This window comes from Heterocephalus glaber, unplaced genomic scaffold (assembly GCF_053883595.1).
Source record: "Heterocephalus glaber isolate CG9 unplaced genomic scaffold, H.glaber_assembly_v1.0 deba00001442, whole genome shotgun sequence".
Taxonomy (NCBI): Eukaryota; Metazoa; Chordata; class Mammalia; order Rodentia; family Bathyergidae; genus Heterocephalus; species Heterocephalus glaber.
The window spans coordinates 35,552,797-35,567,882 of NW_028258296.1; the positions used below are offsets into that span (position 1 = coordinate 35,552,797).

A 15,086-nucleotide genomic window follows, 5' to 3' on the forward strand; every position below is an offset into this window, starting at 1 on the left:
GAGCCCTCTCACTACTTATTGTCCTTTCTGAAAAAAAAAATTGGCTTTCTAAAAAATCCTTGTAAAAATAAATGTACACCTTTAACTCAATAAATAATCCCACTTTAAAGTTTTTCCCACCAGGTGTGGTGGCACATGCCTATAATCTAGCACTCAGGAGGCTGAAGCAAGAGGATAGTCATGAGTTCGAGGTCAAACTGGGCTACCTAGTGAGTTCAAGGCCAGCCTGCATTACATAGAGAGGCTCTGTCTCAACCTCTCCTCTTCATGATTGTTTTTCCCTAAGAAACAATTCAAAAGGTATGCAAATATTTGTCCTCAAGAATGATTACTAGGGCCAGGGATTTAGCTAGGAGGCACAGTGCCTGCCTGGCAAGCATGAGATCCTGAGTTCAATCCCTGGTAGCAAAAAAAAAAAAAAGAATGATTACTAAAGGATTAAAAGGAAAAACCTGGGTAGAGAATGACAGACAGCTCTATATGACTAACAACAGAATATGCAGCACAAAATTAGGCCAGAGATAAAAAGACATTGTGTTCCTTTTCCTAAAGGCATCAGAAGCCAGTAATAAAGGAATATAAATCATATAAATCACATAAATTACATAAATCACACAAATCAATGTGATAAATTAACAATATGGTTATACATTCTTTGTAGTTGCTTCCATCAAGAGGTAGAGTCTATTGCACCACTTCTTAAATCTATGCTGGCCTGTGACTTGCTTTGGCTGAGAGAATGCTGCAGAAGTAAAGCTAATCAAGTTTAGAAGCCTAGGCCTAAAAGTTCCTCACAGATTCTATCATATCCCTTTCGGACTACTGGTCTACTTGAGGATAAATGGCCATATGGAGAAGAAATAAGTTGTCCTAGCCAAAAGCAAGCAGCAATTGCCAGATACATGCATGGTGCCCCTAGTCCAGATTATCCTCTAACCAAGTAGTCTTACTAGTGAAACTTGTAGATAAACCACCCAGCCAACCCACAGAATCCAGAGAACAATTAATCATTGCTGCTTTAAGCCACTAACTTGTGGGGTGGTTTGTTATTCAGCAATAACTGTCTAATACAGAATCATTAGCAGATCTGAGACTTTAGGTGTATTAATTTCAAAAAAAAAAGTATCTCTGGCAGAAGTGTCACAGGTGGACAGGATTGGATCAGGATGGCTGAGGCAAAATGAGACCTGGAAATCAGAAGCCTACTTCAGGCAAGAAGCTGAAGTACAGAACTTACATTTTCTTCAAAGCTGTCTAAAAAGGAGCATACAGATTTAAGAAATGGAGAACATATAAAATTGATAGGCTTTGGGAATTGATTTGATGTGGGATAGGAGTCAGGATGACCCTAGATTTCTAGCTTAATTATTTACTGAGTTAGAGAATGTAAGAGACGAGATCTGTAGAAGACTTAGGTTGGGAAATTGGCATTTTACATGGGACACTGGAACAGAGATGTTTGGCAACTGTTGAGATGTCTGAGCTACAGCTATGGATTTTGAAGTGATCCATGAGTAGATAGATGGTAGCTGAAGTCATGAGTGTAGGTGGGGTATAAGAAGAAGAGAGGGAAAAGGGTGAGATCCCATGAAAAGCTGAAATTTAAGAGAGAAGCAGAAGAAATGGCCTTTAAAAGAGAATGAGTGTCCAGAGAAAGTTGGTACAAATACTTTAGATATTATAATTTCTTTAATCCACTGAAATATAAGTATCTATTTTGTTTACTGATATATCCCAGGCACCTAGGCAAGTGCCTTAGCACACAGTGGATAATCAACAAATGCTTGTTGATTTAATGAATTTTGGCAATACAGTAACACAATGAATTAAATGCTACAATTACTTCCATTTTCCAGATGATGAAACAGAAATGAAGTAACTTGCTAAATGTTACACAGCTAGCAACTGGTAAGGCCAGTAAACCCACATAGCCTGGAATTGGTGGGTCCAGGAATCTGAAGTTTGTAGTAAGTGTTTAGAGGCTGGAGCACAAATTTTGGCCATTTCTGCTTGAATGGCCTACATTTTCTCTGAGAAGAAACAGCAAGAGTAAAAATCAATTTAAAAAAACCGGAAATCTTGGGCAAGGGTTATAATTAAATGGTAGAGTACATGTTTAGCATATGCAAGGCCCGGGATTTGACTCCCAGCACACACACACACACAAAAGTGGTGAAGGTAATGTTTACATATTTTAGGATGTTGTAGAGGATGACATACAAAATGCATGGAAGAACAGCATCAGCCTGGAGTTCCCCTATTTTTCACTGCCACCACACTGTAAGGCCTCATGTATTTGTCAAGGCTGAATTATTTAACAAGAGTCTAGGATTTTTTTTACAATCGAGATACTCAACAGAACATCAGGGGAAAAAAAGAAGAAAAGAAGAAAGCCCTTGCCAAATCTAATATTTAAGCCCTTACTTTTTTTTTTTTGGTTCCGGGGATCGAACTCTGGTCTTTGCGCTTGCGCAGCAGGCGGCAAAACCACTGAGCTAAATCCCCAACCCCAGCCCTTACATTTTTTACAGAGAGTAGAAAACGGTAATTACACAGTAGAAGCAAGGAACTTTTCCATTTAGGAGCACATCAGCTGGTTTCAACAAACCATCATAATATGGCAGAGTAGGTGCTTCAGCTAAGAAATACAACAGCGTGTGGAAAGAGATAAAGATTATTTCTATTAAGTCAACACTTTACCTTGACTAAGAAGGCCATACTCATGCTAAATATTGCACTTAGATAAGACAGATGATAAAGAACAGGTGGCCCGATACAACCCAATCCTGATACAATGATGACATGAGCAGTAAGGAAAGTATGGGGGCCGGGGGAGAAAAAATGGGAAATGGGCAGATGTGGGGAAAACTAGTCTAGAAATGCAGTTGACTTTTTTTTTTTACTTTGGCAAGTCTTTAGCTACATTTTTTAAAAGGATAAAAAGCATTATTTTGTATGTGCTATTTCACTTACCAGCAACTGTTTTCAGCAAGTGATGTGGATGACTATACTTGAAGGAAGGGTAACCCAACAAACACACACATTTTGGCTTCAAAAGATGACCACTACTACATGCTTGAAAATAGCGAACACAAATCTACAAAGAAAATCAAAAAGTTTATAAATTATTGCAAAAGCTTATTTCTTTAAGTATATATTGAATTTCAGTTCTAAAAGTAGAATAATTACTATCACAATGTCAATAAAAATTATCTAAGCAGAAACTGGAATACTTGGCAGCTGGAATAATGAAGTTAATGAATATTGGTTATTTTCTTATTTCTTTTTTCAAGAAATGAAAAGAACTCAAACTCTAGCAGGAAGAGAATGTTTTAGTGCTGTTCTGTTTAGTAATCTTATTTATAAAATCATATTTGTTCATATGTTTACTATCCATGCTCAGAATTCCTCATACATCAGCTTGTAGGTACACTTAAGTCATTAGACTTCCTGAAATAAAGCTATTAAAGAATTCTAAAAGCATCTCAGACACTGAAAAATATGTATAATATTATACCCAAAGGTTCCTCTTCTCCACCCTCATGCCAGGAACCATACCCAGGACTTGGTGTATGCTTTATGTAACACCTTAATATAATGAAAAACAGTATGTTAGGGCCGAATGTATTCAGCTTGATATATCAAAATCGAGGTGTCTAAAGGGTACAATACTTTATTTTGAAAGTTAATATTTCAATCTTATTAACACACTACCTGATAACTACAACACATTTTATTTTTATTTTTATTTTTTTGGTACCAGGGATTGAACTCGGGTCCTTGTGCTTACGCAGCAGACAGCGAAACCACTGAGCTAAATCCCTGGCCCTACAACACATTTTAAACATTAACTACCATAATTTCTAACTACCTAGTGTTTCTGAGAATACTGATATATTTTTCATTTATGTAGGAGAATATCACTTTTATTTTTTAAAAAATCATGTATATAAGTGACAATTAGGCCTTAAAATTTTAAAGCTATGTTATAACATGTATTATGTTATGTTTTATAGTCTTCTGGTTTGTTTTGTTTGTGAGATGAGGTCCCCCTCTGTTGGTCTCAAACTCCTGGGTGTGTGAGATCCTCCCACCTCAGCCTCCCAAGTAGCTGGAACTACAGTGTGTGCACCACCATGTCCAGCTTGCAATAACCATATTTTAACACATACTTATAAAAAAAAATTATTTTTTTCTGAAAGCAAATAACTTAAAATCAAAAGTTTGTTTCGCTAACAGGAACAATATATTTAAATTCTAAGTGATTTTTTTTACTTTAATTTTCAAGTTGTTACTGGTTTCTGAGGGCAAAGAAAAATTAAAGATCCATTACTCAAAACAGGGACCACCTTAAGTTATGCATCTTGGCTTTACTATAAAGAGCTCACCCTACATCAACTGATCTTTATAGCTAATCAACTAGGTGTATTTTATTCTTGTTAATATTAACATTCAAGAACCAGGGGCCTAACTAAAATAATTAAAATTGTTAGCTTAAGACTGAGCAAACAGGGAAATAATTCTTTTCCCCCAACACCTCCATTTTGTTTGTTCTTCCTTTCTCCTTCAACTCCCACAATCCTGGCTCTTGGTCAACAACAAAATCAAATAAATCAATCTCTGCTTCCTTCATCAGCTAAAAAATGGAGGGATAGTAAACGAACATTTTGATTTAAATAAAATAGTTCATTCTTTTCAAACCTTTCAAAGAAAACTAGACTTCTAGAAGGTCCTACTCTAACTGGCACTGCAAAATGGAACTGCCAAAGTTAGATTTATTTTTTCCTTCGCAGTCAAATAGTTTCCATACTTCCTCAGGCCCAGAGCACAAATGGCTCCCCAGCAGGCAGAATATGCAGATCCTGGCAGCAGGAGGTCGAGCTCAATTTCATTTCCAAGGGAGGGAGAGGTCTGAGTCCAGGAAGGGATGGAACTAGACAGAAAATGTCTATTGTTTCATCACTGACCATTGCAGAAATACAAATTAAAACAACATTGAGAATGATCTCATTCCAGAAAGAATCGCTATCCTTAAGAAATCAAATAATAACAAATGCTAGAAAGGCTGGGCAGGTTGGGGTGGGGGTGAGGGGCTTCTTCATAGTTGGTGGGAGTGTAAACTGGTATAACCACTATGTAAATCAGTACCAGAAATTCCTTTTGAGCCTAGAATTCTCCTTCTAGGTATCTTCCCAACTAAGTTAAGACATCAAGTGATACATGCATACCCATGTTTATAGTAGCGCAATTCCTATATGTCCATCAACAGATGAACAAATAAAGAAAATGTGGTATCTATACACAATGAAGTACTACTCTGCCATAAGAAGGATAAACGAGTCATTTATAGGAAAATGGATGCACTTTGAGACCATAATATTATGTGAAGTAAATCAGACACATGAACTTAAATATCGAATGGTTTCTCTTACACGAGAAACACAATATATAAAGTATAAAATAAAAGACCGACAATAGGAAAAAAAGAGAGAGAAGTTATTGTAATCTAGCATGGGCCAATGTAACTAAAAGTGTACCTTTGGGGCCAGGGATTTAGCTCAGTGGTGCCGCTACCTGCCTTGCAAACGCAAGGTCCCGAGTTTGATCCCAGGTACCAAAAAAATAAAAAATAAAAAAAATAAAAGTGTACCTTGATTTAGTATAAGTGTTTTACATGCTTTTTGGTCTGTTAGTCTGGCTGTTATTCTCTGTTTATGATAATTAACTTGATGAAGATTTAAAAATAAATAAATAAATAAGTAAATCTGATGCTGGTAAAAAAAAAATGTTATGTACATGTACCAACTCCCACAATGAATGTAATCATTATGTATTACAAACATGTAGTGTTATAAAGAATCCAAGTGATCAACAAAAGACAGGCTCTCCATTGGGAGGAAAAAAAAGTTTATTCCAGTGAATAGGAACAGGGACTAAGGTCAGGGGATTCTAACGGCTGGGAGCGGGGAGTGGTGGTGTAACTGGAAAAGGAATTAGGCTTATATAGGTACTGAAGGGGCTCTGGACTGTCTGCTCATGTATGTATACAGTTCTTGGACTGTTCGGAGCCAGGTGGGTGATAGACCATATTTTTTAGTCCATTTGCCTCACTTACTGGGAAGCTGCTGGCATTTGTTAAAAGCAGCCTGTTTATTTTTCCTGTTGATTTAGGGCAGGCCTGACAGTAGTAATAAAAAGTTTAAAAAATATCTATTGTTCATTGTATTCCCTCCCCTTCTATTCTTTGTTACGTTACACTCAGACACACCTGTATATGTGAGATGGTGTTTTGAAGCAAATAGGCTCTTCCGCCTCCTCAAAATAAGCATTGATAAATCCTTTTTCTTTTTTACCCGAATATATAGTCGCCTTTGAGTTGGTCAGCAGTAACCAGACAACTGGAGTGCAATAATACAACGTTCAACAACACAACTCTAATTGAGGAACTATTAAAGGGATCCAGAAAGGCACAAACTAACAAATTTAGTCCTTATTGTATGCTAGGTACTTTTGTCCTTATATACAATATCTTCTCTTTTTTTTTTTTGGTACCGGGGATAGAACTCAGGACCTTGCACTTGCTAGGCAGGCACTGTGCCACTGAGCTGCCCTGGCTCTTATAATATCTTCTTTATAACTCACAACTACTTCCTGGAAAATGCTTGCTAGTCATCTTTAATATGTGAGAAATTTATGGGAAAGGTAAAGCAATTTTTCAAAGGTCACAAAGCAAGTAAGTGGCAATATTAAGCTCTAAAGCCAAATAAATTTCACATCAAAGCCCAAGATCTTTTTATTGTGTCATATTGCCAGAAGCAGATAAAATATCCCTATGTCCAAAGAGTTTATAGGCTAGGTGAGACAAACACACACACACACACACACACACACACACACACACACACACACGACAGAAAAAATATTAATAAATGCTAATAAAATGTAAATGAAGATATAGAATAGATGGATTAAAAGGCATTAGAAAAAAGGAAAAATAATTTTTTAAGCTAGAAGACTTTCTTTTTTTAGAATTAGACTATTAGATTAATAAAGTTTAAAGAGCAGTAGGTAAGCAGAAAATTTTAAACCTCCAGTTGAAACGTCAGGCTTATAGATTTGCCAGTTGTCTTAGTTACTTCCTCATTGCTGGGACAAAATACTCAACACCCACAAGTTAAAGGAGGTAAAATTTATTTTAGTGCCAAGTTTACAGAGGTTTAGTCCATAGTCAGCTGGCTCGAAGGCCCGGCAGTTTGGCAAAGGAGAAACAGTCCATAGCAGGACAGGCAGGAAGCATCAAGCAACCAGCCCACCTTCCCTCTCTAGCTTTATATTCCATCCAGACTACAAGCTCACTGGTTGGCTCCACCCACACTCAGGGCAGGGCATCCCTCTTCAGTAAATCCATTCAGCCGCACCCAGAACTATGCCAATCCAGTCAGTGGACTACTCTAGTTATCACATACTCTTATTCCAGTATCACACATCCTAGGTCCAGTCACCTCTGAAAAGCCCCACCTATGAGAGCATGAGGCTTTGGGGAGGGAGGGGTAGCATCTAGATACAAGCTACAACTCCAGTTATGTATTTTATATTTGAGGCAATTCTAAATTTACCTATGAATAATACTTAAAGACATCTAATTCTATGGAGACTACCTGTCCCAACTTGTCTGAGGCAATCTCCTTTCACAACAATGTAATTACTAATAATTCAATGTCTGCAATCAGAATACAAAAAAGAGAGAAATGGGGCTGGGGATTTAGCTCAGTGGTTCCGCCACCTGCCTTGCAAGCATAAGGACCTGAGTTCAATCCCCAGTACCAAAAAAAAGAGAGAGAAATGAAAACATTAAACAGATTAGCATAATAAGGAAATAGATAATAACAACTCAAAAGGTAATTTTCAAGCACTCTTAAAGTCAGATACTGTACTGGAATCAGAATTTAAAAGCTAAATATGAGACAGTATGTAATTTCTGAATTCAAATTATTTACTTTTCTGCAGGAAAAGAGAATTCCAGTCTGACATGGTTAAGTTATTGAAGAGTCAAATGACATGATATCCTAGGTAAATGTAAAACATGACATCATAAGGACATCTGCACCTGAATAATTTACTCTAGGTGGTAAGAGCTGCTTTTTTAAAATTAATTTTATTGGTACATTTTAGATATACAATATGACATTCATCATTGGAAATTCGTACCTTTACGTAGTTTATCTTGGTTCTTATTTTTTTCCCCATTCCCCTGCCCTCCCTCAACCCCTCCTCTCCTCCCTATTTACAAAGACTTTGTTTCCATTTTTTCATTTTAGTAAGAGCTGTTTCTGTTTGCAACCTTTTATAAAAGATGAAGGGGACAACTGGTTTTTTGCTTTCGTTTTTTGAGACAGTGTCTCCCTATGTAGTTCAGCTGCACTTGAACTCCTTATGTAGCCCAGGGTGGCCTCAAACTCATAGTTATACTCCCCCCCTCAGCCTCCCTAGTGCTAGTATTACAGGCATGACCCATCATGCCCAGCAAAAACCCTGTTTTTTACTGAATCATTCAATAAATATTTATGAGCACCTACAATGTGCCAGGCATTTGGGATTATGTATGGAGCAAAACAGACATAATTCTTTCTCCTATGGGAAAATAGAGTGAAAGATAAAGACAAGTAAAAAGATGATTAGCACAGTGCTACAACAGAAGAAATAGTGTGTCAAGGAAATCCAAAAGCAAGAACTTAGAAACTTACGTTGAAATAAAACCTGAGGGATAAATGGGAGTACCCCAGGAGCAGAGTTTTATTGCATATAAGGCCATGGGAAGCAAGACAAGTCTTCAAAGCAAAGGAAATACAGGAGTAAAGGCCTGGAAGTGAAAAGACTACAGAATTAACTCAAGTTGTTTAATAGGGTTCCAGTCTAGTTTAGTGTGGAACAAAATGGGGAAGCATCCATCACACTTGAGACAAGTAAGTTTATAATACAGAATAAAGCCTGAGCAATTGGAAAAGTCCAGATCATAAATAACCTCAGCTTTGGACATTTTTGTTGAAGGTAGTCTTTAGCAAAAAAATTACATTGTCCAGTGTATGTGTTACTTTGTAAGATTACCCTGGCTACACTATGGAGAAAAGATTACCCTGGCCACACTACAGAGAAAGGCACAGAACAGAGGCAGACGGTCCAGTTAGAAAGGACCAGGATATTGCAATTAAGGGCAGAGTGGAGAATGGTGATGAGAGAGAGAGAGAGAGAGGAGAGAGAGAGAGAGAGAGAGAGAGAGAGAGAGAGAGAGAGAGAGAGAGAGAGAGAGAGACAGGGAGGGAGAGAAGCGACAATTGAGAGAAACAGGTTTTTGAGTTCAGTTCCAGAGCCTAGAGGGCATAATGTCTTAAGACATTATGGCCCACACAGAGATGGCTGAAGATGAACTTTTCCAAGCTCCCTTGCAATAGCACTGAGTGGCAGTAGGCTGTGTGACCCTATTCTAGCCAGCAAAACTGCTTGGTACCACCTCTTCCTCTTTCCTGCCTTGACTATTTAGTAAGAAGCTGGCATGGTCCTTTTCTAATCAAGAAGGAAAGATCCAATGAAGTGACAGCCTAATAATAATGTGCCACTTTATCAATGCCAATCAATATCATCAAATTTGAAGATGCTCCATATACAGACACTTAATGTCCTATTTATTGGTTAGGTTTTTATTACTTGCAGCTGAAAAACACCTTCTATACACACAAGTGAAGATTTCTTGGACAGTACGATACAACAGGTCTGGAACAGACCTGGATGGAAGCCTGGGGAACTTTAGTCATCAGCATAGATGGTAACTAAATCCAAAGTGGATGAGAGAGGAAGTAGGAAAAGTGCAGAAGGCCCATGTTAGAGCCCCTAGAAATACCAACAGTCACACAACAGTTAATGACAGGTCTATGTTTTGAGAAATGTATTGTTGGGTGATTTCATCTGTGCCAGCCTCTTAGAATATCCATACCAAACCGAATGGTGTTGCCTACTACTTACTTAGGCTCTGTGGTACAGACTATTGCTCCTGTGTTACAAACCTGTACTTGTTACTATAGGCAACGTAACACAGTGGCATTTGTGTATCCACTCACCTAAACAGAGAAATGGTACAGTAAAAATACTGGAGGATAGGAACTTTTCAGCTCCATTGTAATTTATATTTTGTGGCTGACTAGAATGTCCTTTTGCAGCACATGTCTGCTTTGAAAAATTGTGTAGAGGGGCTGGGGATTTAGCTCAGTGGTTTCGCCGCCTACTACGCAAGCGCAAAGACCAGAGTTCAATCCCCAGTACTGAAAAAGAAAAAGAAAAATTGTGTAGTGAAAGAGGAGATTGGAACATAGTGGTCAAAGATATCAGAGGAAGAATACTGGGAAGTGCGTATAAGTAAAGCCTAAAGAAGGGTAGCCAATACCCAGTACCATGTTATGGACAGGAGCTCTCTTTTGGTTACCTCCTACCTATCCCTCACAAACTTCAGGCTAATCAGTATCCTCTAGGGACTTCTGACCCTAAGGCCCCATAGATGTCCATCCTATAGCTCTTGAGTCTGGCACCTTAGACTACTTGGCCCTCCTGACACCCCATCCTATAGCTCTATGTTCATTTTAACACTTCTGCCCAGCTGCCATTGCTTAATGGCTATTGTTGTCTCTCTCTGCCCCCTGGTCTCGCTGCAAGACTGCAATCTCTGGGCAGGAAAGGGGTGGTGCCTGTCTGTCTTATATTTTCATCCCCAGTGGCTAGCACAGTATCTGGTACGCAGCAGGCTCTCGATAGGTTTTGTAGGATTTGGAGCTGACCACCACAGGAACAACTAGAGAAATGGAGGAGCGGGACTGGGAGGAAAAAAAGGTGTGCAGAGAGGGTGAAATATTACCACTGCGATGTGTTTGCTCTTGTTACTAAGACTGTAAAAATGGGGGGAGGGGATTGATGATACGGTGTTCAAATACTATGTGGTGTGGACAGAGGAACAGAGTAAAATCCAAAAGAAGTGACATTAACTAGGCGTGGTGGCACATACTTGTAATCCCAACACTGGGAGACTGAGGCAGGAGGATTGACGGCGAGTTCAAGGCCAGCCTGGGCTATATACAGTAGTGAGTTCAAGACCAGACTGAAAGACAGAAAAATCCTGTCCAAGAAAGAGTGAAGTTCAAACTCTCAATTCCTCCGGGTAAGAATGTACTGTGTGTGATACTCTTTGTTTGACTGATTTTTTCTAGACTAAATCCTCGGAGGTCAGGGCTTGTATTACAAGTACCTGGCGTACCCTGGGTGCTCAGGAAATGCTGAATGAATACACCTTTGTTTCCTCAGCACTTTACGCCACATCTGGCATCTAGAAGGCACTCAGTGAAAGCCCCAAGTGAAGGACTAGCTGGGCCTCACGGTGTACAGAGAAGCCCAGGCGACCAAGTCACCGCAGAAAGAAATGTGCCCAGGCATGGGGAGGCGTGGGTTTCCAGACTGGTGTCCTCGTCAGTTTCTCGGCCGGTTGCACGCATCCCTCCACCTCTCCATCACGAGTCCCCAGACGCGCGACCCTCGCGCGAGAAAGCAAGACACCGCTCCTCCACAACTCTGAACACAACGCTCCTTGCCCATCTCAAATCTACCCCAACCTGCTTACCAGCCGCCCAGCACTCCGGCCCCAGGTCCTCAGGACTCGCACTGTAGCCATTTTTCTCCGGAAATGACAACCGCACCGCAGCTGGGAGAGACCTAGTAGCTGGACACGGATCTGGAGGCGGGGGACTGACGCGCCTCGCGTGGGGCCCAATGCAGAGCGGAGGAGCGAGCCTCCCACCCCGTAGCCAATCAGGGAGCCGGACGAGGCCGAGCAATCCGGGCCGGGGAAGGGAGTCTGCGGGAGAGGCGAGCCGTGGGGAAGGGCGGCGGAATCTAACTTCTGCGGGCAAAGTCCGCACTGGGTACCAAGGCACCAACCAAGATCTTCTAGTGCATGTAATGGGGGAAAATATAGTGTTAAGGGCTCACAGAGAAAAGTCACTCATTTGGAGAAAGTTGGGCTGAAGACCTGAGGGGTGAGTAGGCAAACATCTTTCTTGGAGTTGTAACTGTACCGTGCTTACAGGAAAATGGAACATTCTTAATTAAACTGTGTGGCAAGGCTCCGCACCACTATTTGTTTCAGACGTCCACATGGGAACACTTCCCAATGACTGGCTTTCTTAATCAGCATTCCTGATTTCCGAAATCAGTTCTCGATTTTTTTTCATGAAAGATGAACAAGGTTAGTTAACATGTAACATAACATGTTATCACCATTACCTTCCCTTCTTACTGAAGGCTGTCAAATGCAGCAGCCCAGCATAAGCAATATATGTCACACATATAGAACCTTGATTTACTTGCCACTTGAAGAAATGTCAACTTTGGGGCAAATGGAACTGCTAAGGATCAGGATTTTCTTTAATAAGCAGTCTTCCCCTAATCAGCTAGGAAACCAATTTATAGACTGATTACTCAGAATCATGATGAGTGGGAAACCATCCCAATAAGCACAGTTTGGATTTTCTTTTAGTTTCTCCTCATCTATTGATAGATCATATTTTTCTAATGTTCAGTGATCATCAGTCCCAACTTGGTCATAATATATTGTAAATATTGTTGAGTTTCGTTGTCAATATTTTGATGGAAACTGGTGCATCTGAATTATAAATAAAGCTGGACTATGATTTTTCATCCCTATGTCATCTTTGCTCACTTTGGCATCAAGGTCATCTAGACTTATAAAATGAATTGGTGTGCTTATCTTTTTCATACTACCTGGGAGAGTTTACATGAGAGTAAGACGAATGTTCTATTCCCAAAAAACTGGGAACATTTTATCAGCCACACCCTCGGACCACGTTTCCTACCCCACTCGCCTCTCTTAACTCATTAGATTTAATGTGCTAATGCAAATAGGGCTTACTTCCCCCTCTTCTTTTCTTTAACCATACAAATGCTTAACAGTATCATCCGTTTTTGTTTTTTACAGTTTAAGTCAAGATCCAGCTAACCACCATCACTTTTTCTCTGACAGTTCCTTTGTTGAAGAAAATAGTTTTTTTTCTTTTTGAGTCAGTTTTGTAAGTGGTATTTTTTTCAAGGAATTGGTCTCTGAGTTTTAAAGATAACTGACAAAAAGTTGTTCAGAATATCCTTTTTAAAAATCTGTGGTATCTAGATATGTACATTCTTTTCTAATATTGTTTATTTGTACTGTCTTTCTTGATCAGTTTGTCAGTTTTATCAACTCTTTTAAAGAATGAACTTTGTTTTGCCATTTTTGGGGGGAGGGCAGGGTCTTGCTATGTAGACCAGGCTGGCCTTGAATTCACCAAAATCCTCCTGACTCGGCCTCCCCAGTGCTGTCATAGCAAGTGTGCACCACCACACCTGTTTGTAATTTTTTCTTTTGGTACTGGGGCTCAAACTTGGGACCTTGCGCTTGTGAGGCAGGCAGCAGAACCACTGAGCTAAATCCCTGGCCCTTGTTTGTAATTTTTAAAAGTTTCTTTTATCTTTATTTTCTACATCTTTTCCTAACTTTTTTCCTCCAGTGCTAGAAATTTAACGTAGGGAACCCCAACCCTTTTTAATTTTGTTTTTATTTTGAGAGAGGGTCTTGCTAAGTTGCCGAGGCTGGCATTGAACTTGCCATCCTCTGCCTTAGCCTCTTGATTAGCTAAGATTACAGGTATGCAGCACTGTACCAGGCTCTTACTTTTTATATTGGATACTTTTACTCATTAATTTGCAGCCTTTCTTCTTTTCTAATAGTAATATTTAATGATAAAAATCTTTGAAGTACCAATTTCATTACATTCCATAGGTTATTATTTGTAGAACTTTCACTTTTGTTCATCTCTAAGGACTTCCAAAATCTTCCACTAGGCTGAGAGTAAAGGTCAGCGGGCAGTCTATGTTTAGCACGAACAAGGCCCTGGGTTCAATCTTCAGCACCAGAAAAAAGGGAAAAGAACTTCTGCTAACATTTGGTCTTTTGTCCATATTTATTCATATTTACGAATTTCCAAATTTATAGGTTGTTTATTAATTTGTTTTTATTTATTTTTCCAGTGCTGAGGATCAATTCCAGGGCCTCGTAATTGCTAGGCAAGCATGTCACCACTGATCTATATCCCCAGGCCTTTATTTGTCTTTTTTATAATTAATTTCTAACATAATTGCCATTTTGGTCAGATTTCCCTAAATTGCCCAGTCTGGGCCTCAGACATGCAATCTTCCTTCTTTAGCCTCCTAATAGCTGGGATTACAGGTGTACTCCACATGCCTGGGTAAATTAAAGTTTTTACTTTAAATACGTCCTTACTCAAAAATCTTAAGTCATATAGTAGGGCCTATAACAATAAGTTACAAATGCTCTGAATTTAACAACTTAAACACAATATGCTTACTGTTACTGTTTATCTCGACTAACTTCTTTCAGTAAGGTGATAATTAAAAGGTTTAAATTAGTCTCAATCTCTTCTCAGAAGAGTGATGGCACTATTTAGCAATAGTGATAACATCCCATTATTGTAAATGCAGAACCTGCTAATTACGTTACTTTGAATTAGACTTGAAGAAATAATTCTATGTACAAGTGGATCCATATTTTATGTGCAAATTTTCAACAGAACAGGTTTATAGTCAAAGGTAAGTTTAAAAAATGCTTTCTGATTTCTAAAAACAAATCATGAAAGCACTTTCCAGAAGTGAACAAACTAAAGTTAAAAGTAGGTGACATCAGTTCTTTTTTCCCTTTACAAGAGATGAACTTCATGAAGAATTTGTATGCAAGATATATTTGTTTGTAGACCATGCACCTTATATGATCTGCAAAGTGAGCAACCATCTCTTTTACAACCTCATTGAAAAACAGTGTAGCAAGCTGAGGGGATAGAAGTGAGCAGAATTCAAAAGAAACTGAAAAACCCAAGATACAAGTTCTTGGATAATCCACAAGATCTGGGTTAAAATGCCAAATGGTCTCCAAATGATTGAAATGTCTCTTATCAGGAAAAGATGCCTTTACCAAGTTCAGTTCC

General features: G+C 39.0%; 2 protein-coding genes across 3 annotated transcripts in view; one reads left to right on the forward strand and one right to left on the reverse strand.

The window, feature by feature from the left end:
• The window catches only part of Dbt (dihydrolipoamide branched chain transacylase E2), a 69,628-nt gene extending 57,815 nt beyond the window's left edge, over nucleotides 1-11,813 (reverse strand). The window contains exons 1-2 of the mRNA XM_004869125.4: nucleotides 11,657-11,813; nucleotides 2,974-3,097 (exon numbers count right to left, since the gene is read on the reverse strand). Coding sequence (XP_004869182.1) covers nucleotides 2,974-3,097; nucleotides 11,657-11,707 — 175 coding nt within the window. The 5' untranslated portion in view covers nucleotides 11,708-11,813. The remainder of the gene's footprint in view (nucleotides 1-2,973; nucleotides 3,098-11,656) is intronic.
• A 131-nt stretch (nucleotides 11,814-11,944) lies between these two features.
• Rtca (RNA 3'-terminal phosphate cyclase) overlaps nucleotides 11,945-15,086 on the forward strand; it is a 35,713-nt gene continuing 32,571 nt past the window's right edge. The window contains exon 1 of one of the 2 annotated variants that reach the window (XM_004869129.4): nucleotides 11,945-12,071. The gene's annotated coding sequence lies outside the window, so the exon portion shown is untranslated. The remainder of the gene's footprint in view (nucleotides 12,072-15,086) is intronic. The other variant, XM_004869128.4, reaches the window with a different exon arrangement.